The sequence below is a fragment of the Anabas testudineus genome, chromosome 1 (genome assembly GCF_900324465.2).
Source record: "Anabas testudineus chromosome 1, fAnaTes1.2, whole genome shotgun sequence".
Classification (NCBI taxonomy): Eukaryota; Metazoa; Chordata; class Actinopteri; order Anabantiformes; family Anabantidae; genus Anabas; species Anabas testudineus.
Genome location: NC_046610.1, coordinates 8,232,918 through 8,259,011, shown reverse-complemented (window position 1 = coordinate 8,259,011; position 26,094 = coordinate 8,232,918). Strand labels below are relative to the sequence as shown.

Genomic DNA, 26,094 nt, shown 5'->3' with positions numbered 1-26,094 from the left:
AGAAAAACACGACACGGGAGATGTAGTTTTTTAATAGACACTTACTATGGGCACCTACGCCGCTTTTTTAGGTTAAAACTACAACGCCCAGTGTTAAGCTCTTTCCGGTTGTCGTCATAAGCTGCATCATTTCCGGTCTAGCAACTGGCGGGATTTCTGCACATGCTAGTCGAAGAAGTTGTTGAGCAGAAGTTTGAAGTTGTTTTGTTTTTAACTCTGCGTCTTTAATCAAATTCACACAAAATGATGGCAACAAACGGAAAGCACGCTTGTGGGTTTAAAGAGGCAGTGTCAGTTTCTTCAAACGGTAACAAAGAAGATTTTGCTAAGTCACAGAACGGAACAGAAACGGAGCCGTCGAAGATGCGGAATGGAGGCCGAGTCCCGCCGGAGAGGTTCACCTTCAGCCCCCGGCCCACTATTGAGGATATTCGGCGGATGCAAGCGGAGTTCACCGATGAACGGGACTGGAACAAGTTCCACCAGCCCCGCAACCTGCTGATGGCCATGGTCGGGGAGGTCGGCGAGGTGGCGGAGCTCTTCCAGTGGCGAGGGGAGGTGGCCGAGGGTCTCCCGGACTGGACCGAGCCTGAGCGGGAGCAGCTGGCACACGAACTGAGCGACGTGTTCATCTACCTGGTGGAGCTCGCTGAGAAGTGTCGCGTCGACCTTCCCCAGGCGGTGATCCGCAAAATGGCTCTGAACCGGCTGAAATACCCCGCCAGCAAGGTGCACGGATCGGCCAAGAAGTACACCGAGTACACGGACTGAGTCCAGGGGTAAAGATGACAGTCTGTGGGCTCAGCTGGAGCTGGAGCTGCTGGAGCTGCTGTTCACTTCACTGCTACTGAACATTTGATCTCTTGGTTCAAAAGGCTTTTTTTGTTGCTTGAATGGATGCTCCTCGCCTTTGTGTATATTCTGTAATGCATTAAGCAGGGTTCACATGCAAAGATGCATTTAGTAGAGAATTCACTTCTTTTTAAATGTGCTTTTATTATGCTTGGTTTTGAAATCCTGTTTTTTTTTTTTTTAATACAATCATTGATGCGAGAATCAGTTGAATACGTTTACACAGAAAAATATAAGTTGTGCTCAACTTTTGGGAATTACTAGGAACATGTTTATCACTAAACATTTTAACAAGTTATTTAGCTTTGTTCCTGTGCAAGAGTTTGACAGTGGATTATTAGAAACACATGGTTTCTATATTGACCATGTCCACATCCCTGACATGGAAAGAGGAGAGCAGCAAAAGAGTTAGAATTTTCTTTAACATCAGATTATTATCTAGATAAATGCACTTTCTTTTGTTTTGTTCACAACAAGAGTTACACATTTTCCCTAAGTAAAAGCTGCTTTAATTCTGCTCTGTGTGTTTTTTATTTATTTATCAATCATCATTTAAAAGGCGAGGTGATGATGGTTTGCTGACTACGTACATTCAAAGTTAAAAGGGCCTTGTAAGAATTATACTCACTTTACAGTTAGTGGGGCATGTATTTAAACATAATGCAGCCAATTACAACAGCTCAGCAATTAATGGTACCTTTTATTGAGGCTGTAATGTTTAGTTTTCTTTTACGGTGGCATTTAAGTTAATTGTCGTTTTGGAGGCTTGTGAATAATACAACATCGTGTTGCTTTACTGAGGTGTTTCAAGTCTCCACTCTAATATAAATTTGGATAAATATTAGAAGCACATCATTATAAAGTAATTCAGTTCAACAAAAAGTTGTCTTGATGAGTCAGTGTTTACTGTGAGACGTGATTAGATTACATTGGTTGAGCTCGGTGGCCCTTAGAAGCAGGAAACTCGATATATGCAGCAATTTCTTGCAATAATGCAAATAGTTATCACTACAGGATTCACGTTAAGGCACTTCCTGCCTTCTCACTTCATTTAACAAGAATCAGCACCACTGTTTTGAAATGTTCGGCCTGATAGTATATTATTATGTAGATACCTCCATAAGCTGGAGAGGAATTATTTAAGTGCTTACATGGAGCTTGTAACCATCTTATTTACATCAGCAGAAGTCAATTGGGAAAAGTGAACGTGATGTTGAGTGACTCCTCAAACCTTGATGAATCTTAAAGCCAAAAAAAAAAATCAAATCACATTAGTTAACAGCGAGGAAAATGTCAGATTTTTTATTTTATATGTTTTGAGACAAACATTGCCTTCGGCTGTATAAACTAATATTCACTTAGAAGTGTGAGTCATCCACAGGCTGCAGAGCAGAACAGTCATGCTTCACGAAAGTGTTGCTCTGTTTGCGAGTTGAGCTTCACTTCAGAGTAAACGGCTTTTTACTTAAGCACATATGACATCGCATGGCACATTAAGAATGGACAGTTGTGTGCTTCCTTGATGCGTATCCAAACACTTAAATATGCAAAGTTTCTCCTTCTCTCTGGCACCGTAATGTGTAAATACATCATTTTTATATTATGCTCTTTGGCATGAGGGGTTTTAGAAAAAAACAAAGGCTAAGCTTTCCTGTCTTGATTAACTGAAGTAGTCTGATAAATTTGTTTTTCATACTTCTAAATCCTTAGCTTCAACATTATTAATCATGAATTCGCCAGAGGTTGTGCTTCAAAAAGAGAAATCATTTTCAGCAGCAGTTTATCCAAATCATAAACCCTCCTTTGCTCACAGTCTGAGTTGTAATGCACAGTGCATACCACTGCAAAGCAGAGTGCACTATATTAAAAGGAGGATTGTGACACTTTGTCGGTGCTATCTCAAATTCACTGTCTAGATCTGTGCCAACCCGGTAGCAGGCTGCAATTACAACTGTCTCAGGAGAGTAAAATGTAAAATAACTGTAGCACTGCTTCTCTGAGAATACACCGGGACTCCCAAAGGACATACCGAGTAGTTGTGGTGAGATTGCATGTGTTTACTTGGAAAAATCTCTAATGCATTTTTTAGTCCAGAATATAATGAGGTTGTGGCACATTGCAAATGCTGCTGCATCAAACTGAGGAGTTCACCAGCACTAAAACCCACTCTCCTTTATGTCCCTCTAATCAGGAGTGTTGCCGTGCTTTGTCTGGCGTGGCCAGTAGTTTATTGTGCCTGATTTTAGCAAGCGGGGCTCCTAACTCAGTTCTACTTTCTTCTTTTGCCACACTCCTGTTCAGTGATAAATCCTATGTAGAAGGGTGAGTGTGCAGAACATCTAAGTATTTTTCTGTGCATTATACGAACACTTTTCTTTATCTGCCAACTGAGGCTGTGAATTAACAAGTGATTTTACGGCTGCGGTAATCCGGAAACTCTCAGAAATCATTTTAAGTCCTTAAGATGTTTAGCACACTTAAGAACTAATAGATAATTATGGATTCCCTGCGTTGTTGAAGAAAGTGCAAATAGGTTTTCAAGGGCTCATCTACTGATGTATCATTTTACTTAAAACAGAAATAAACCAACACTTATCTTGAATTGTAGGCTCATGTATTTATTTTGTCACAGGTGTTAAAAATGGTTCCCATTTCTTGACATGAAATGATCCTAAAATAAAAGGAAATCTTCGATTTTCTTTTACTTTAAAGCCCAGGAGATACAACCAGACCTGTTGCTGCCTGTTGTTCAAAAGGATGTGGAACGGATGTGTGTTTTTCACGCTCATAAAGACAAGCTTTCAAAGACACATTTATTTGAGTCAGTGTATTTATATCTTGTGTAAAAAGCTTTAGTTTCTCTGTTTCTTTTTTGGCCACTTCCTGCTTCTTTTCACTCTCCGAGCCACACACACACTCACACACACACAGACGCTCTTTTATCCTGTCATAGAGACAGCAGTGGGAGCTGTCAGATCTCACAGTGGGGCTACACAGCGGCAGGGGTTCACATCACATCACATCACAACCCACACATACACGTTCACATGTGCACAGGAACGTACACGGACCACAGAGTTTTCTGGACCATTGCTAATGGCAAGTCATAATCTCTCTCCTTTGTGGGTCTGTCAGAGACAAAAAAAGAAAAACAAAACTAAATCCCAAACTGGAAATGTCCCTTTTCATAAACCTTACAGCTTATTTAAAACAGCTATGTTACAAGTCAGTTTCCCTGCAGACAATTAAACTTTTATAAGAGCGCCTCTCTGCTTTACAATCAGTTTAATCTTTATTGTCCGCAAGGGGGTATTTGGTTACAAGCTGTTGCTTATCTACACACTGCACACTGCTGAATATATTCCCCTCCCATATCAACCTTTTATACTTTATAATCAGTAGCATTTTGTTTCTTTTGAGATGTAAGGGCTGATGTAAATCTTTCTATTTGGTCACTTTCATGAAATAATAAAACATAAAATAGTTTTTTATTGATTTGTTCACTTACGAGTGATAGCCACGGTCCATCTGAGCTTGTTTTTCTCAGTTTTAAGATCTTTTGGCACCTTTGATTTCAGATCAACAAAAAGACAATTTGTGCCTTTGAAATTTCTTTATCCCTAAACCCATTGCTATGGATTGGTAACAGGTCTATTCCTGGTCTTTACATGTGATGTGTAATTGCAAGAAAAACATAGGTGTAATCAATAACATTAATTAAAGCAGCACAGCTGGTTTCAGTACCTGCTGACTCACCGGCTCAGGTCAATGGAAGAGAATCATTGTTAACGTGATGGGGTCCACCTGTGCTTCTCCTTATCTGCTGAGGAAAAGCCATTTTCTCCTATTTGATTGGTTTATTGAACCAGTAACATTTACAAGATACAGTGGCAGCGAGATTCTTCTTCAACAGCAAAAAGACGGAGCAGACAGACAAGAACGTGCTATATACAAATATCCCATATACAACACAAACCAATAACAATTCAACTAACAACATGTTTTGTAGTTACAGAGTCTGCTGTGGACTAATTCATGCATCAAACAAGTAATTGTATTTATTTAGCACCAAGCACAGATGTTAAAAAAATCTCCACAGTAGAAACAGGAATAAAAAAAGCAACAGAGCCAAAGAGAAGCTGCCCTTTAAAGACATCCACAGTGTTCACAGATCTTAGGTCCAATGGGAGAAAGTTTAAGAGTAAAGGATCTACAACCTCAAAAAGTGTTGAGCGAGGGACAACCAACAAATCAAGATCAGAGGACCTGAGACTTCTAGCAGCTCTTTGAAGGAGGCAGGAATATATAGGAATTCAGTTTCTATACAACTAAACTACAATCACAACTACGTTTGTTACTGGGGAATGTAATTGTGAACTGATTGTGAGATATATAAGTTTATATTGTTCAGGTACTCGACTGTGATTGGCTGCTGCCGTCAGGTGACACACACCTGGACCATCAATCAAACGCACGCTGGTTGGCTGCTCGTTAAGCTGGTTAACAGGAACTTTAATGTTACACATGAGATCTGAGAAATGAGCACACAGCTTTTTCTTGGCTAAGTTGAAATGGTTTTGTTTACTAGTCTCCTTTAAGCGGCACTTTTAGCCTTGTTTGTTAAAAACACTCAAACCTTTTGGGAGTCAGAGGATTTAAATGTCGTTTCACTTTGACTGCTTCGTATCTTTCTTCATTTCACCAGGTAAAGGTAAGAAAAAGCTGCTTCTCCTACCTGACCAACTCAACTATTAACGTTTCCATTCACTAACTTTACACTCATCAATCATCATATATGAGCAGCTAGAAAACACAAAAAAGATGATGGCCAAAAGGAGATAAATTAAATTAATACAAAATAAATAAAGAGACGTAATAAATTTAGTAATATTAACAGCCTATAAAGCTGATTCTGCCTTTTTCAAACAGTTTAATGTTTTTTAATATCTGTATTAGAAAATACAGCTGTAGTTCAATAATGTGATGGTTAGCCTTGTAATTCAGATTTAATACAGTAACTAACTTTAATACATGATAGACTGTGTTTAGCTTGAAAATACTGAATATTAGTCTGTTGTGATATTAGTTCTGGTTGGTAATTTCTACTCTCATATTGCTGCCATCTATTATATGGTGATATGATATTTGCATTAGTGTTGCAAATTAATTATTTGTAGTGTCTGGTCTTAACCATCTTTGTTGTTAATGGATTATGGCGATGATGCTTGAATGCTGTTGCTTTACATTATGGTGAAATACAGTATGTCTCAGTATGAGTGTGTTTTGGAAGGATTGTTTTTTTCTAGCATATTTCCCCCCAGGTTGTTGGTGTTGTTTTTGTGCAGTTGCCAATTGGCTCCCTGCAAATTGGGTCTCAAGATGAGGATGTTATTGTAGAATGGCTTTACACAATTTATTGTATAATACCATTTGAAATGTAAACATAAATGCTGTCTTGCACAGGATGTTAACATAATGATTTTCCTGTAGAAACGGCTTTAAAGAAAACTCAATGTGGATATCATGACACATAAAATGCTTTACTTTTACAATTATCTATCTATTTCATATTTAGCTGAGCCCGATAAGAATATTTAAACTCAAAGGCATTATTTATGTGAAGGGTTGCTTTACTATTGCTCATATGACAGTTTAATATAAACAACACAGTGGTTTGCACTGCAGCTCTTCCACACAGCTGCCAACCTTAAGCTCTTACACCTAACCGATGATTGTCTTCTGTTTTTATTTCATGACAAAAAGATCTGTTGTCTACCTGCTCCAGGCTATGAATAGCTGTGCCTTTTAATATGCTCAAGTATTGTTACTGGATGAGGTTGATTAGTATATTCAGATGTATCGATTTCAGTTCACTAGAAATGTGATATTTATTTTTGGAGAGTGACTATAAGTCAGCTGCAGGATCGTCTGCACACACGGCTGCAAACACCACTTTAACTCTGCAGAAACTCCTCCAGAATAAGGTCCACCTCCACCTCAGCACCTAACTGTAGGCTCAGATTTCTTTTTGGAAGAGTTTATCATTGTCACTTCCCACTCCCCAATCTTCTCTGTGCTGGGCTTGGTGTTTGCTTGCTGATAGGGATTGAGGTCAGATGCTATACAGCAAAACTCTCTGTAATATCGTGTATCTATTTAACAACAAAACCTTTCAATGTGTAAGGTGGCAAACTGTATGAACTTACTTTTAGTTGTCTTCAGTTTCACTATTACATGATTCTTATGTAATAGTACATACATTCAAACAGTTTCCTTTTTCGTGTGCTTTTTGTTTTGCATTGAATGTTCTGCTCTATTGTTGTATTGTTTTGTGCTCTCCTGGGTGAATTTAACTGAATGCTGCTAGAGTGAAAGAATAAATTAATGTCTAGAGGACGGTGTCCAGCTACGTAATTGACTGCTTCTCAACAATAGTGGTTAAATGAATATCTTCTCTATTGATTCTTTCCAGCATATTGTTGAATTGAAGTTTCTTTAAGTATGAAACCTCTGGCTTCCTGCACATGCGTTGTTCTCCTCTAACAATGAGAGATGGATGATATTTGAATAACATCAGAGATTGTTGAGTTGTTGTGTAAGGGTCTTTGAAAACCCTTCCAAAGAAAAATGGGGCAGCTAGTGAAGTGTGAAACTGATGGGCTAACACTGCTGATTTCAATGTGTGATTTTACAAACTTGGTGTGAAAAGCAGTGCAGCCGATGTGCTGTTTTTACAGACTCTATTGCCATTGTCAACAAAAGATAAGTGTGATCTGACAAGCTCTTCAACATTTCTAAATGGCACAGGATGGAGATAATCTACAACCAAAAAATGTACCAGTTGTTTTCTAGTCCCTATCACACAAAAGGATGTTGAATATGAAAAAAACTATCACAGAGGCTGAGGCTTTTCAATAGAAATTTTATCTATTCAACTAAATTGTTTCACATACTTTCATCAAAGGCAGTTAATATTTGTATTGAACTTTACTGTACGAGTTACATTTTAAACAGAATGGAAGGACACAAAATAATAAAGATAAATCTTGTAGTGGCTCCTTATGAAATGATGTAAGGAGAGTGCAGGTGGGCAGACACAATATAATTCTTCCATTGATTGAGAACAACTCTAATTTAGTTACCACAATGATAAATGGCAATATTAATTTAGATTAACCTTTATTAGCATTGCACAAAGGGAGTAGCGGTACAACCAAAGGCAGTTTAGCATCTAACCAGGTACTGCAGAGATTTCAAAACATGGATGATCTTCACTTTGTGCCTCACAACACGGGTGACCTGCACTCTGTAGTCTGAATGGTGCAGCAGCCGAGAGCTCACACAATGCTGTCTGTAGAGACCCAGTGGGCCTGATTTAGCAATATCTTTCTAAGGTTTTAGATTTACTCACTTTTTTTTTTTTTACAAGCTCTGAGAAAGTAATACATATTTTAAACCTCAGTGGATTAAAAACACAAACAAACAAAATTGGCTCAATGGTTGAGTGTATGTACACTGGAGATCCACTAACATTTTGTCTAACAATTTATATAATATTGTAAAATGCAATCTAACCAAAGCTCAACGCTGTTGTTCTTCACTGCTCTACTGCTCTACTGTTCTTCACAGTCATTTTCTCCTGATCAGTACGAGTAAGAAGCCTGTATCAAAGATTGGTCAGTTCAGTGAATTAGATTATTCTGAATTATCACATCAGATGAGTTTTACATTCGAGAGCAGATGAAAAAGCGGACATTAAATAGCAGAGAACATCTTCTACACTCTCCAATCTTTAAAACAAAGGGACTAGATTATCTGATAGAAAACGTCTGTTTTTGTCTACAGCTGAGCCAAAAATTCCCAAAGAGCTCACCAAAGTAGTGAAGCTATATTTCTACTGACAAAAGCATTCAGATCTCTGCTCCTTTCGACGTCCTCCTATCTATCTTTGTGTCAGCAAAATCTGGAGCAAAAAGGAAAGAATATATCAGAGTATGAGAGTAATGATTGGTAGTTTTATACGCATCACAAAAAGTGATCATACTCTTCAGAGCTGCACTAATAATTATCTTAACTGTTTCATCTATTTATATGCTGATCAATCAGTGAAAATAATTTTATATACTACAGCACAAAGTGATGTTGTCAAATGTCTTTATTTATTCAGATGATATTCAATCTATTATCATTTCAGTGAGCAGAGATTAAAATGTAAGTGAGTAGTGAAATTGAGTTAAGGAAGAAAGAGAGGTTTAGTGGTTAGACTCAATGTAAAGTATTGTCATTAAGCTCAGGCTCATATAGCCCGTATAGACATAGGTGATGATGGACTACAGACAGCAGGTGGTTGGTGAAAACCTACCTGGTCAACATAGATTTTACAGTGTTGATCTGGAGGATGTGGATTTCACAGATCTGAAAAAGGTAAGCATAATTACAATAGTCTTCAAAGAGCAGGATCCTGTGATTGTTTTGCCAGAGGGATGGAGGATGGATAGATGATTTATTAGAGATGTGAAAAAGCAGAAAAACTCACACAGGAACAAATGTGACAGATGAGAACTTACTTATTGAGCAAGAAAAGCAAGATATTCTCACATTTGAGATGTCTGAATTATCAAATGACTAATAATTAATCCGTTATCCAAACAGAGCAATATCCTTTTTATCAACTAAGCGACTAATCCGCTAATCAATGCAGCTTTAATACACATCTTACAGGCTCTACAAAGTGGAACATTATCTCTGAAAATTTCTTGCAGAGCTGCAGCACTAGATTGCATTAGATTTCACAGGTGTTGCTGGTATTATGTCCAACCTCTACACAGTTGACATTGTGATTTGCAGCAGGAGCTAAATTGTATGAAACGGTAACTGTAAAACACATCTGACAGACATCTCTGGTGAATGGTTTATAATAGGAATGATCAAAGTGTGACAGAACAGGCACAGGTCCCATTCACATAATGGCCACAGGGAACCAAGAGCAACAAAGCTAATATGTGACAGTGAGAGGCAGGAGGATTGTATTTTGATTGAGCTGTGCAGCATTAAAAAGACTCATGCCTTGCAGACACACCATGCTGGTCAAAGTGTACAGTTTTGTATATGAATTAAAGGACAGTAAAAACAGTATTCAGTATTAAAAGACAAAGCTTAAGGCGTTGTAAAATTGTTGTTAAGTGGTTTCCTCTCTGGCTTTTGAAAATATAGTGTTGTCCTACCACCCGACTGACCATTGCCATTGCTATTTCTTTACATCAACAAATCCCACGAAAATCAATTCTTTACTTAGTTTCTCTATTCTGAAAGTGTCTATTGCAATTTTATTTCTGAGACGATATATCACCTAACAAAAGCAGATATTCTAACAGGCATGGCTGAAAATCATTATTTGAGTGCATGTCTGGTTTACTTTCTCCGGCTAACACTCCAAGCTAGTATTAACCACTGGAAGATGTCAGTAGAGCGGACTCGCAAGTTAAAAGGCTTGATTTCCATATTTATTGAAAGACAGTGCCTTCAGTGTATAATATAATGCATTGTTAGTTTTGATCTTATTGTGGGGTTTGTGGGGGGGGGAAAGTTTTAACACCAGAGCAGGAAAACTGGCAAACTGATCACCTTTATATGACCAGTCTTCAGTATTACAATTTATGCCTGATGTCTGACTGAATGGTAACAGGGCAGACTTAATTTTGGATTTGGAAGTCGCCCTATTCCCGATTTCCTGGCATGTCCCACTTGCTGAGTGCTCAGCTTGACTGTTCCTGGAGGGGCTGCGTAGGAGTGATAGACAGTTAGTAGTGACATCCTAAATCAGCTGTAGAGAGTGATCAAAGTACTGAATTGTTGGACTGAAATTGGACTTGGGCTGGCTGCAGCAAGCTCAGTATAAGGCAAGTTTCTGTCCTGTCTGGTCTCATTTCGAGCTCAGCGATTTGAATGATTCATCATAGGGAGTGTGGAAATGACAAGGGAAAAGTTCAAATAGAGAGTGACAAATTCTTGGTTGTGATGTTTCTACCGTAGGGGACCAAAAGGTGTTGTTATTCAAATCCACATCTTGAGTCTTTGAACACTCTTTCCTAGCCATTTCTCTTCTGACTAGATTTCCCACTGTTTTGCTTCAGTTTTCTAGCATAAATTGGAAATCAGTAGTTGGCTTTTTCATTTCTACAGCTTATTGTTGGAGTGAATCTTATACTTCTGCAACATGATGGCAGGCAGTCACTTGTGTAAATTAAATATGCAGCAAAAGAGACCAGTGGATATATGCTAAGGGCCATGCAAATGATTCTCCCTTACAATGTCCTCCGTTTCTAAGGACTGGAGATACAAGATACTCGCTGAATGGCATTCAAGGCTATCTTTATTCAAAGAGACTGTTGCTATGTAGGACTGTTGCTATGGAGGAGTCTCTCACCCTCTCATTGAGATGGACAGCTTGGGTCTTACCACAGGGAGGAGCCCTTTCTCTCTCTCTCTTTCCTGTGAAGCCCAACCTGAGGGCGTCAGAAGGGGATCCTACTTCACTGTGATAAAAATAAAACAGTGACTCATTCACACTGAGAAAGCCGGAAGCTGACCAAGTTCAAGAAGTGACCAAAGTGTACAAGTTTGCAGTAATTCAGAAGATAGTCCCAGTGGTTTTGAGGAGGTGAATCCTGTCTATGCACCATTGCTGGCATGTTACATTTCCTTCTCTTCTTTACGTTCACAGTCTAGAGCTTTGTGAATATTAATTCAAACCTGATTGCTTTGCATCATTGTGTAGTTTTTGACGTGTATAGGTCCAAGCTTGTGCAAAGACGTATGTAAGAGGTGCCAAAAATGTGGCAGAAAATGTGTTTGTTTCATCTTGGCTGTCAAACTGTTTTAACATCTGATGCTGTTGCAGCATTTGACTGTAATTAAATTTTACTGAGAGTGTAATGATTAATAAAATTGGCAGAGTTGGATGTAGAGTCACTGTAATATTCTGTTTCTACACAGACCGTCAGTTTTTAAAGGGAATTCTTACTTTAATCATCTTTTTCTGTATGACAAGAGATGTGGGATTTATTGGTTATAGGGATGGTAAGTGTGTGTCTGATGGACATTCATCAGGATAAATGCGTTTCAGTTTCCATCATCGTTTTATTCCGCTGACGTTACCAGCATGATGGGTGCTGTTATACCAGTTCTTAGAATTTAGTGAATTACTTCAGTGAAACACGACTTTGTGAGACTACATACCCTGACAGTGACTTCAATGACTGATCAAGACATGCATGAGGTCATTTTAGAAATTCTAGCATCACATCTTTTGGTCAGATGTCACCAAATTAAATTTGTTGGGATCAACCAAGGTCCCCAATAACTACAAAGTGCTCGTTGTGAAACATGGAGGTTGGAGTGCCTCGATGTGGAGCTGCATGAGTGCAGGAAATGCAGGGGAGATGATGTTTCTAGATGGAAAAGATTAATCCCATTGTAGAAAGCTGTTGGAAGGTGAAATTCCCATTTTTTTAAAAATCAAATGGAGCACATTCAGATATTTTAAAGCTTAATATAATGCAGCTGAATATAATGCAACAAAGCTCATCCAGCAAAGATGAAAGGAATAATCTGTGAAGAGTGATATAACGCAGTAGGACCGATTCTGTAATTAAAAAAGCTGATGCACAGACAGTTTTGATGCAGTTGGTTCATAAATATAGATTTATTATAGTTTTATTAGTCAAATCTTTCTGGTTTCAAACTACATTTTATTACATATAATTACTCTCTGTTATTGTTAAAATCCTCTGTGTTAAGTCTTTTACTACATGGAAAAAAGTGAAGCACATCCTGCAGGAGGAATGTGTGTATCATATAATGAGGCAGGTGTTTTGAGCATTGCAGCATTGTGCTTCCACAGAGACCTGAAATCGGGAGAACATCCTGGCGTTTAAACCCGCTGAGAACAACCTGCTGTTACACTTTGGCTCTGCTGCTGTGCTCAAAGATCAGGCCTGCAAAGACGTATTCAGCATCCCAGAGCACCTACCTGCAGCAGCCGTTTTGACGGAGGCCGATGCAAAGCTGTGCCAACAGCTGGAGATACTGCTGCACCCTTCTGGAGTGTAACCAGCATCATCAAAGTAGCCATTCACTCTATGTGAAATAACCAGAAAATGTCCACATCGGATTCACTGTTGCTGTGCTGCCAGCCATGAATCATCAGCTGCCATTGTTTTTCTACAAATTACAGCTCTTTGAAAGGGATGTAAGCTTGTTTGGTGAATTTGATTTGCATGTGTTTTTATGTGGAGATTTTAGAGTGCACGTTCTTATGTAACACCTTGTTTCCTTTAGTAGATGAGTTTTTCTGTTAATTCCTGCTGTGAGGGGACTTTGAATTCTTGATCGGTCTCGGAGCAGCAGCTGTGGGCTGATGCTCTTTGTATGAATACCAACCCCGTGTTTCAGTGAACAGGGGCAGAATACAGATGAGCAATGGGTAGAGCCACAAACACCTCCCCATTGGTTCCCTCGCAATAATGTGTGCTTCCCTCAACTAAAAGCCACACCTGCTATGGGCGTTTTAGTCCCTGGCTCCATTTGTCTTTCAGACCTTACTCTTGTTTTTCTTCCTTGGTCATTACACAGTTGCCTCTTTTGCTCTTTAACCTCCTCCAGTTCCTCCCTCCCTTCTCTGCGTTGTGCCACCAATCTCTCTCTATCTCAGCCGGCTAACCGTTGCAGCTTCTTCACTTTGCCATGTAACAGGGGTCATCAACTCTCTCCCTTTCTCCGCTGGCAGGCTATCACTCGGTACCTCCACGGGGGACACAATTGCTCCAATCGGACACACAAAAAAGGCACTAGAAGCTGTATTTGAACAGTAAACTTTAAATAGAACACAGTCACTTGAGATGACTGGAGCAGGGTTATGCTACTAAACAATATTATACTTGGAGAGGGACTAAAAGCCCTTTATCACGGATTCAGTTGCACCATGCTCCAGAGTCAAGTACTAGCTCGCCTATTGCCAACAAGTGTGCATTAGTACTGCCTTGATGAAGCTGAAGTCTGTATCGTTACTCCTTTGGTGTGGTAACATTTATTTGAACCTTTTCATACACATTCACAAGTGGTATATGAACAGTTTAAGTACTGTATACTGGAGATTTACAGGACAAAAGCTTATTATTTAAATTCTGTGTTTACTAAAAACCAATATACTATAACTCCCCATTTTAACAGCACTGAAATCTAACATATATTCCATTTTATAACTTTTATTTGCAATAGACGAGGTTCATTCAAATTCATTCGTGAATCATCTGAGAATTATATTTTCAACATATGAAGTAGTAATTGAAAGTTGAAAGTTATCTCAGACTTTAAGTCCTGCATTTGTTTGAAATAATATTCAGAAGCACACATAACTTTTGAAAGGAGACTATGTAACTAAACTTATATGCCTGTGTAACTTAAATAACACATTCCCTCTCTTGCAAATGAAAGGTTGGAGTTAAAATTCTGCTTATCAGCTCATCTTTTACAGCTAACAAAGTTCTGCACCCTGTAGGTTTTCATTGCTTCTTTTACTTTTACTTGGTCTGTTATGTCCAATAGTCACAGTTGGAAGGGTAATGATTGAGAAGTTTAACAACTTTTTGCTGTGTAACAGATATTACAGATTTTAATTACGACCTTTTATCGAGTTCTTATATCGTATAGTATAATTTTATACTGTATTTTAGCATTAATTTATAATCCTGTAATTATGACATGTGGCGACTTGTTTTTGTGTAGGAAATAGTGAATATGTTACAACATTGTAAAGCGCAAGAAGACTGATGTCTTGTTTTGTCTGAACAGTCTAAAATCAAAGTGAATATTTGTCATTTGTGTTTTAGAAATGACTAAAGTAATTATGTTTTTATCAAAATAGTTAATATCATCCTATTGCTGGGGCTCTACATATCACCCTACTGGATATAAAAAACAACTGAACCATCCTTTCCAAGGAAAGAGTTCCAAGAACTTTAATTTAGTTATGTTTTGAACTAATCTAAAATTCTTGGAAAGTGTCAGTCTAATAACGTGTTACTAAACATTTATTGTGCCTCGTGACCTCTTACATTCCTCTGCTTTTCCACTTGAAGTCATTTTGTGTTGTTTTTGCATGTGATGAGATGTTTGTTAGAAAATCAAGCCGACTTTAAGTCTTTGAGACACGGCCAGTGACCATCTCCTGTCAGCCTGTGTAATTCCTCATTGATGTGCTTGTCGGCCACAGAGTCTGGCAGATCAGCTCAGAAGCCCATTCATCCTTATCTCTATTCAAACATGGCAGCTCATAGATTATGTATGGTTCATGCAGTATGGGGCCTTGTCCTCGTGCAGATCATGGAGAGGCACTAATAACACGCCAAGTGAGAACCTGCAATAAACATGGACCACTGTCGTTATTAAGGCCCCTGGAAATCGGTGAGAGGAACCTGCATCACATTGCACCTCCTGGTGTGCAGAGTGGGGTGGATTACAGGGGATGACAAGCTGGTCTGCCTGCTGGAACTAATTCAACATATTATTGAAGAACTTATGAGGCAAATCTTGACAGGTGCATATTACTGTTTGTAAGATTTAGTTGAAATTGCAATTACCTGTAAATTACTATTGCTTAGCCCCACAACATAGTGTTCCTGTGCAATATCATGCAAATTACTTTTCAGTCTAACATTAAAGGCTTATTGTGGATTTAAACCCAAACATTCAATTTATACCCCTGCACATTTGACCTATTTTCGATGTGTTCCCATGCCCTTGTTTTCTTTTTTATATTCCTTTCACATGTAATATGAGCTTCTGTTTTGCTAATTTATTCATTCATCTCAGAGCCCTCTGGCTCATTAGTGATATCCTGTTTGAAAAGGGCTTGTAAAAAATGAAAACCATGTTTCTGGCTCATAACAAGAGCATTTCAAGGCAATGTTTTTATCAGTTCTCAGTCTGGCTTCATTACTTCTCCAAACGAGCTTTCATAAGACAAGTTTCATGATCAGTGATGTGTTCATTGGACAACGAGATCAAGAGATGTGATTTTATTCAAGAGCTCACAGATGCACATGCTTGCACACAAACATCAAATTTATTTTTTTATTTTTGACCACACACAAACAATTTATCACTCCCTCTATAAGGCAGGCTCTTTTGTTCATTAATGGCTGCTGCCTCCTGTCCTCCTCCCTCTGTCATCCACTTAAGACCCTTTAGGGAGGGGGTGGTATATTGCCCAAAGCGAAAGACCCTGCATCTCTATAGGCGGGCATAAAATAGGCCTCATCAGCCACTTAAAACACCTTTTATTTAATGGACTTGGTCTGTGTTATGTTTTGAACCAGTAGTACAAAGAGTCGAAGAAACTCGGCCAACCTTCCAGATCCAGCTCCAAGTGACCAAGTCCATGCCTCCGCAAGAGGTGCCAGCCTCCAGGGCAGCCTGTCTGGACAACTGAAAAGATGACTAATTATTACTCACTGGCATCTACACATCAGGGTTCCCCTAGAAACAGAGAGAGAGAGAGAGAGAGAGAGAGAGAGAGAGAGAGAGAAAGAGGGAAAAATGACAGAGGATACGGCAGAAGAAAGGAAATGAGGTGAATAAGTAAGCAGAAAGTTGCAGATAGTAATAGTCACAAAGGGACTGTGATATGAATGAATAAAACAACAACGTGAGAGTGAAAAGGAGTAAGAGGTGGTCCAAAGCCTGTGTGCTGGCAGCCCCTCACTAAGGAGCGAAGGCCCCCTATTCAGGACGTGCCACCAAGTGGTCTGTTCCCACAGCTAGACACAGGCACAGCCAGGGGCACGACTGAGGCAGAGGAGAGGAGTCCTTTTTCTCTCTCTGAAAAGAAAATGTCCTCCAGAACAAGAAGTGCCATTTTTTTCTCTCCTTATTTCTCCCTGCTCCTTTTTGTCTCTTACAAGCTCTTGTTTGAATTATCACCAGCGCTGCTTGTCCAACACCTATAGAAAACAATGTGTCTAAGAAGCTCTTTCATCTTGTGAAGAAATAGGAACGGCTGTATATGTTTTTGGTATAGTGATTTAACTCTGAATGTCCCAGATACTGAAGTTCTGTAGCTTATTCGTTGTATTATTCTGTCCTGATATTTCCTATTCAATATATCATATCAACACGGTTATGTTGCCTTAGCCAATACATGGTTAACAGCCTTTTTTGTTGACAAATGTAGTAATATAATCTGTTAGGTCTAACGGATAGTTTGAGGGACTTGCACAATGTTCTGATAAAATGGGAGCAGTCAAATTTGTTTTATTGGTATGTTAAGACAAATGCATTTATGATGCATTGTGTTTTTCCTTTTTTTTATGGGTTTAAACTTAAGTGCCTCATTTATCAATTCCAGTCTTTTCCTGTTACTTAAATCTACATAAAAATGATAAATGCAGGATACAATTTGATACTGTGAAGGAGAAACCAAGGATGAAGAAAATAATCTAAGAAAATGGTTGGTGGGGGGGGGGGGGGAAGGGAGCAGTATGTGTGGGAACATTGACTGTCTTGTGGAGTTTATGTTGTCATCAAATGTCCTGTCTGTCGAGTTAGTCAGCTGAAGTGAAGTGGAGCTCCCAATTTCACACAAATAATTTCTGGGCTCACTGGGGCCAAATATCAATTCTGTTATATACTATATTAAAAAAATCCGCAGGACACAGTGAGCGAGCACCCAGTCACTGTCTAACTTAAACTCAGTACAACTTTTGTTGTATTCAGTAAAATATGATAATAATTTTGCAAATTTAGGTGCTTCTGGGACTCTTATATCAAAGGTCAAAAAGATTGTCTTGCCTCTGAGACGAACAGTAAGTTTCTGGTGTTCTGTTCTGCAGAGAGTCAGACTTTCTATGAATGGTCGGGGATTTGATGTTGAGATGAAATGCAGGTGAAAATAGTGCAGCAGTTAATCTTGAAGAAGAATATTAATGTTCACTTTTAAAATGACTCAACATAAGCACAAATTATAGTTGTTGAGTCAGTTATAGGTTATGTTTAGGCATTGTGACCAAGTTTGTTGACAAGAATGTGCTCCTGTGTGCCCCTATACTGTCTGTTTCCCCTTAAATGCAAACGAGTGAAAACAAAGTGTCGAGTATATAGTAAAATAGCATGGAGTCCTGTAAGTGAATATAATATCATTAAATAGAAAAGGTTTTGTCAAGCTCTGTATTTGTCTGCAGGACTGAGATCATTCATGAAATGTCTCTCCCTCTAGCTGAGAAGGACAGTGAAGGGGTGAGAATGAAATAGCCTGATGTTTAATTTTTAATGCGTTTGCAAACATTTAACATTATAATATAAAAATTACCGACTTGCACTACTAACTAGGCCATAACATTTCAACATCACAAATGGGAGTACTCTGACCTTGGAATCTTTGTGAGGCATTCTTGGATTTCCCTGTTTTTGATGAGATGCAGGTGACATTTTGGGCCACAGGTCAGTAGCCGTGAGAGATTGGACACCGTCAAAGTGGTATTCTGTCATAGTAGTAGAAACAGCAGGTCTGCAGTACTATAGTTATATAAAGTTACTGACAGTTAACAGATTAAGTTTCTAGGTGTGCTACAGAGGGCTGACAGTAATATCACAGTTTTTGTCAGGCCTCATCTCACTTTCTGATTTTATTACAGTTGATTATCCTGTTGTAAAGGCTGATCACGGGGATATTTTAATTGTTTATGATCTAATCTTGTCATCACATGCTCCTAGTACCATGAGGACATACAAGTCTTACTTGTATGTAAATGCTGAGAGGAGGATTTCTCTGGAGTAACCATACCCTTGTCTCTTATGGAGTCAGTAGTTATTTTTCTAATGGGATTAAATGATTCAAAGTGTGAACAAGTGTGCAAAATGATTTGCTGGTAAAAGTACTTCAAACACTCATAATACAAATTATGATTCAGTTTCTTTTAAGAAGTACTATGTTACTTCTTAAACTATGCATCTTTGCCTGGTTATGTAAATGAGTGATCATCAGTGAAGCAGTGATACCGTCTAAAACCACTTTGTCATTTCATCAGGTATGTAATAACTAAGTGAAAGAGGTGGAGGACATGAGACCCAGCTGTGTGTGTGTACGTGTGTGTGAGCGCTAAGAAGCTGCTCACTGTAGGCTGGAAGTTGGGAGCAGGGCTACGCAGCAAACGTTCAGTCATACACAACAGTGCAGCTGTGTTTTCCTCCTAAAACTAAGTGGTCATAACAGCAATGTTATGTATCATATGGTGGATGATGGAGCTGGCTGGTGGTGTTGCAAACATGGGTGCAGGTGGATGTGCTGTAAAGGCATACTCTTTTATTATCATTTCATTATTTTCAGCCGTCTACCTGAAAGTGAACAGCAAATATTTTAACATACATTCAGCTTTGGAGCTTTGTTATGTTTAACGTAGAAACCTAATCCCAATCATATATAAAAACGAAAAGCATAGTTTGGCCCATTTAGTAGAAAAGGGAGGAAGCATTTGAGGTGGATGCCAGTTGTACAAAGTACATGATTGTCACACTAGAGACTAGAAGAAGAAGAAATGCCTTTATTTGCCATTGGTCACATTTACAGATGAAATTTGTCATCTGCATTTAACCCATCCCCCTGGGGGGAGCAGTGGGCAGCTACATACAGCGCCCGGGGAGCTAGCGTGGAGTATCTTGCTCAAGGCCACACCTTCTGTATCTCAGGCCAATGATCTACTCATTGAGCCACCAGGCCAACCACACCTCGACATTTGCCTGTGGTTGTCTGTATCCAACAAAAACGATTAGTTTTTTACATCATTGGAATATATCGTGTTTTTGGTTCCAAGTATATAAAGCCAACTGTTTCTGCAAGTGCCAGTCCTCCCCCGACCTTTACAAAGTGTGTGCATTCCTAAACATAATAAAGATCCTTAATAATCCCATAGTCACTACCAGAAGAAGAAGTATGAACACAAGTAGGTTAATTAACAATTCATCATCACGCAAGTATGACCATGAGGTTAAAGCTGTTAATTATTACCTTTAAGTTTTTATTTCAGTTTCAAGGTGGCTGTGTGCATCTGATGCGGACAAGCTGCGTGGTAGAGAACTGTATGTACGACTTTTTTAAAGAGCGAGAATGGTATTTCTTAAACTATTTTGTTATTTTTCTTTGTTGTTCTCTCCCCTTCTCCTCCGAATCTCAATCTTTCTCTGTCTCCATTTGTGTCTGTCTCCTCTTACTCCTGATCTTTCAAAATAGTAATTAGTGCAGAATCATACTGGCGCCAGGACACAAAACCACAAAAACATAAAATCTGAGGCTTTGGGGCCAGCTGCCTCTTCAACAGGAAGCATATGGCAGACACCCTTTTTGGAATGCAGCACACAGTTTTGACTATTGATCCCCCCCCCCATTATGCATTTCACCAAATTAGCTCATGTTTGCATTCATCACCATAACTATTAGATTGTATTTATAGGTTCTCATTAGGACCCAACATGTTGAAACCACTGTGTTCGTGCTTGTGTGTGAGTGGAGAATGGGCAGGTATCCATAGGCACTGATGTGATTTTTGTTGCGATCACACATGCGTGCACACACATTGGTCTGTGCATTCCCCTTGGCCTTTATGATAGGGCAATGGTAATGAGTAGAGCCAGCCTTTGAGCTCTGTGCCATATGGACCTGCCACAGGAGTGGCACTAATCCTGCTGACTAATTTAACTCACAGAAACACACACACACTCATGCCAATTCACACATGACAGAATATGCAACATTCTGGGCATCTGAGATTTCTCTCCTGTGATTGTAGCTGCAGGTTTGCACAGGTTTGCTCGTGTTGAAAAGTTCACAACAAACCTTTGGCAAAATATCTGTAAAATTGTTAAACAAAAACTAAAATTTCTGGCCAATAAATTAGTATTCTTTATTTTCATCTATTTTGGACAATATTAAATCTTATCTCTGGTAAGATGAAGCCTAGATAAATAATAGAAATCCCTACAGGACATTTCAGTTTTTGTTTCTGTGATGACATCTTTTCCTCCTCCTCATCCTGCTCTTGCTTCTCCTTCACAGTTTCTCTATCAGAGGCTTTATGGCCTTGCAAGGGGCAGGTTTCCTCTTAACAGAAACCAAACTTCAGCTACTCATATTTAAGATCTTAATAATTCAGGCCCATAATGTATCCATGTCATACTGTAAATGAGCACAGCCATTGTCTGGCCAGTTTCTTTGCTCTCTTGTGGTTGCCCGCCATTTATTTGTTTCTGTAAATTTAGGTATGTTATTCATGGCAGATGCCACCATAATTTGTATGTCAAACGGTACACATTACATTTTTTTGTCCATGCAAGGAGTTTAATGACTATTTTAGCTTGTTGAATGGCACTAATACTGTTCCTGTGAGACTGAAGTTTCATGTTGTTTTAAGACTTGGTGCTTCTGTCTGAGAAACCTGTACTTTCTGTTTGCTCAGTTAACAGCCAATGAAATGTCAATCCTGAAAATATTTTACTGTGGAAACCTAACAGTCAACTGCAATGTGCCATTTGCCTACAAAATGGCAGTGATATGAGCCTGTCAGTACTTTTTAATTTCAATTTGAGATGTAATGGTCCATAAAAGAAGTTCATTTTGCATCTAGGTGAAATATAATAGGCATTTTACTAGATGACTATCAGTCAGTGGAGAAACACCTCTCTGAATAATGCAGTACAGTGTAAAAGCAACACAAACCACCTCCTCCAAAATGATCATAAAGTTGAATCACCACTGTCTGAAGTGGTTTCAACAACGTTGACTTCATAAGGGCAGAATTGATTGTAGTTCTTTTATATTATACTGTATATATTTTAACTAAGTAGACATAAATTGGCAGCTGTGTGGGTGTGTGCACATGTATAATTTATAAAACGTATACTAAAATATACCTAGTATATTGTTTTACTTGTATAACATAAAACCAGGAGTATATAGTATAGCGCAGTGGTAAGATCACCACTCTCCATAGAAGAGACTGGGGTTTGAATCCCAGCTGTAATTTGTAGGGACTCTTAGACAAGACCTCCTTACACTTCCCATGCCTTCTCTTGTACCTTGTATCTCACTTGTAAGTCGCTTTGGATAAAAGCGTCTGCCAATTGACTAAATGTAAATATTTACCCATCAGCATTTAACCCAACAGATAGAACAGTTAACACATCATCACTTTCACCAACTCATGACTTTAAAGCCACACACTTTTCATGGAAGACTCCTCATTCTGTGCATAAGCCTTTATAGAATATGATAGTAGTGGAGATGAAGGACTTTCTCACTCAGTTAAACCTGGCCTTTGGTTGTCTAAGTCTCAGACAATGGGAAAGACTCTTCAAAAAAAGATCTGAGTATTTGAAATTGCTCTTGTGGAAGAATGGGAGACATGTCAGCCAGCTTGAAACCATTGATCTGATGGCCACTGTTTGAGGCTTGTTAGGTGGGGGAAAAACAAACAAACCAGCCTATTGGTTTTGTTAAAATGTCGTCATTAACTAGTACTAAGATTAAAAATACATGTCTTCCCTTGGTGAAAACTATGCACTTTAATTTGCATGTAAAATATAATCAAGTGATGTAGACTGTGGCTGTTTCCTTGCAAAACACTCGAACAGATCTGAGCTCACAGTGGCAAACTGGAGAATCTATAATTTAGTCAAATAAAAACAGATCGAGATACAGTACATGCTAATGCAATCAGCATAAGTAAAGTTTAAAGCCGATCATTAGGGACTGCTGCGGCTGCTAGTTGAAAAGAAACTGCTGAGCTCTAATCATGCATTCATCCTGATGTAACAGGTTACGCTGAGCTGGGGAATACACAGAAACCGCTCTGCAAGTCAAATTTCTGAAAACTGCAAAAATATGCAAAACTGTGAGAAAGGGTTTGGCCCATTGAGATTGCATAATTAGTTCTAATTTTCTCATTTCCATTTCATGTTGTCAAGATATTTTGTCACTTAATTACACAGCAAGACTGCATTTATCCTTCTCTCGAATTAAAAAATATAAATGGGTCACTTGCTGCTAGACAGGATCTCAACTTCTCTTTGGTAACAGACCCCAATTAGAACATTTCATAAACCTTGGACACAGGGAAAAAAAAGATTTGACAAATGTGGCCCTTTTTAAATTTTATTTTCAATTTTAAAATCTTTATTCTTAAAACTATTCCTTGGCTTGGAATTTGGCCTCATGATGACCATCTCATGGTTTGATTTTGATTTGGTGAACCAGTCATCTGTCTGCTGTATTTATTCACAGTTGCTTTTACAGTGATTAGACAGTTGGACATTTTCTAAGTTTTCTGGATTCATACACCAACTGGTTTAGTAGGTATCATTTATTTTGTAAATGCAGAAAAAGTCCAACTGTTGAAGTCATTTATTTAGTTCCTGATCCTGTGGTACCTCAGATGTATGGTGTCAAGGTGGAGGTGATTGAAGTAGTTTTATTAACTCTAGTCATGTATACATCCGCACTCAGTGTCCTGACCCTGACTGAAGATGTAAAAACGTGCTTTAAATGATTTACAGTAACCATTCAAGCACCTTTATCCTCACGCTGACTTTAAAGGATTTGCTTTCTGATTTTTCTGCTCTGCTGTGGTATTGTGGCATACAGAGCCTTCTCCACTGCAGCTTCCACATTTTTTTATTTTTTATTTTTTGGTAAACATAACATTCTTTATTCCTGGCGGATTGCTGGCAACAATCATTTCATTGTGTACTGTGTATTCTGTGTTGCGCAGTATTGCTGCAGGAGAGAGCATTCACAAGAGTCCAACCATACTGCCAAGTCACAACATCCGACCAGACGGCTTTTGCACAGTCCTGCAATGGGCGACTGTAAAATGATGTATGAACATTGTTTTTATTGCATGTCATACAGAAGCACTTGTGTTACCTAATAACTTATTTCACTTTTATTCTGCTTTTGTCTTCACTGTCTCATTGGCATTGACTTAGCAGTCACAAAGTCACTCTGAAAGCTAATGTTACATTACAATACCATGAAGTAAGTGTGTGTGTGTGTGTGTGTGTGTGTGTGTGTGTGTGTGTGTTAGTGTTGAAAATCAGTGTCAATTGACAACTAGTGGAGAGAGAGAGAGAGAGAGAGTCTATGTTTTCAATAGTTTCAGCCAAATTTGATAAGGAAAAATGAGCTAAGTTTAAAGAAGTAGAAAATTGAAATCTGAGATAAAGCGAATCAAGACAGAGAGCAGATCTGTAGTGAAGTCAGAATGGGGGGAAAAAAACGCATTGGCACACAATGTAAGAAACAAAGAGGATGAAACGGAGATCGAGAGGAGATGGAAGGAGTAAGATGATGTTCTCTCTGGCTGTCACACAGTCTGGCAGTGTTGCTCTGTCTCAGGCAGAGGCTGCGCACCCATAATTCAGGCTGATTTAGGGCTGCGATAGAGTGCTCAGGGATAATAAGCAGTATAATTTGCAGGAAGATGTGACCAGACTGAATAAGTATAACACTAGTGTTTGCATCATGCTTTGGCCTCAAATTTTCATTCTTTCTCAATTCAAAGTCACTTCAGTTGGGTTGTGTTGCATTTAGTACATTCTGATGAATGTTTAACATCAGTTGAGCTGGGTTCGGGTTAGTTAACCTTAATCCAGTTCAGCTAGGGTCAACTCAGCAGCTCAGGATTTTGGATATACAATACACTATAGTCTACAATATAAAGACATTAAAACATAAACCACTTGCATCACTGTCTCTTTATCTGTCATTAAGTTGTAACTGTCCTCATGAGTCCCTAGAGTGGCAATATCGAGGGGTTTAATTAGAGGAAACCTATAATTAGAGTATCATTTATATTGTTTTACAGACACACCGTTAAATAAATCTGTATATGTGGATGGGTGAAGCACTAGTAGAAAAGGGATAATCATAGTTCAAGTCTTGCAAGTTCTGCATTTGTTAATTAACCCTAAACGGCTTTCCCAAACTGTGACTGTCCGCGCAGGACAAACTGTTGCTGTTAAGCAAACTTTACCACAAAACGTTTTTGAATTTGATTTGATTGTATCAGAAGATGTTACTGGTAACTGTTACCTATCTTGATCCCAACAACTTTATCACATTATCATAAACACATGGTTATGGTTATGGGAGCATCACGATTTGATTACACTGAGTTAAAAACTTGGTTAAATTAGGTAAATAGCTCATGTTTTTTGCCAAAACTATGTTACAGGACCTTTGTCATTATCGTTATAATATAAAAAAATGCATTGTGGAATGACTGTAATGAAACGTCAGTCTCAGGTGGGAAAGTCCTGAGTTTTCTGCCTTCACAGTATTTTCTTCTCTCTGAAATTAAGGATCCATTGTTTAAAAACGTCTAAGATCTTCACGCAGTAAATCTTCCCTGTTATCACTGTAAGCTATGCATCAAAATGAAAAAGCAAAGCGTGACAGGCACAGTGACAGCGCATATCTAAGGGGGTGGTATAACCGACAACATCACATGCTGCTAGATAAAGTATAGTGGAAGAACACTGCATGATTTGTTTATGAAAAGTGTTTTATAATGTCCACTTCAGCTGTAACCAATTCTAACTCTGACATTAATTTCTCCACAGCACTGTGAATTCTCACTATTAACAGTTATTAGATTATTTTGATCTAGAACATAAGAAGAATCTCAAATAGCTCTGCCCCCTAAACTACTCTTGAATAGTTCCCCTCTGCATTTTGTACCTCTGTTGGTACATTTTCCACCCTCTGAAGCATTCACAAATCTTTGAGTCATTTGTTGACTCATTCTTAAATTATCCTCCTCCTCATGTGATAAACTTGCTCTGGCATGGTCCCACTGACTATCAGCACTCGCCACAGTAATTGGGGCTCGTTCAAGGATGGGACATGGCAATAAACCTGTCAGGACACATTACACTGTCAGACACAGGAGAAAGAAGGAGAACATTCTGCCTTCCTGCCCTCTTATTTTAGTGGCAGTTATCTCCTGCATGACACGTCCCCAGACAGACAACTCATTTCATCTTAACCATTAAGCCTGAACAGCGAGGGTGACACTGTGTCCATCATAACCGCTTTATGTAAAACAAGATCCTTTGTGTCGTTCCTCATCACACAGACGTCTAGCCAGCTCGCCTCTGATAAAGTCAATTGGAAATGATGATTTGATGCGGCAATCT

At 38.8% G+C, this 26,094-nt stretch overlaps 1 protein-coding gene across 1 annotated transcript; it reads left to right on the top strand.

The window, feature by feature from the left end:
* Nucleotides 1–120: 120 nt before the first annotated feature.
* dctpp1 (dCTP pyrophosphatase 1) lies at nucleotides 121–1,369 on the top strand. The gene has a single exon (XM_026358921.1). The coding sequence runs from the start codon at nucleotides 244–246 to the stop codon at nucleotides 769–771; it is 528 nt and encodes a 175-aa protein (XP_026214706.1). The 5' UTR covers nucleotides 121–243; the 3' UTR covers nucleotides 772–1,369.
* Nucleotides 1,370–26,094: the final 24,725 nt, after the last annotated feature.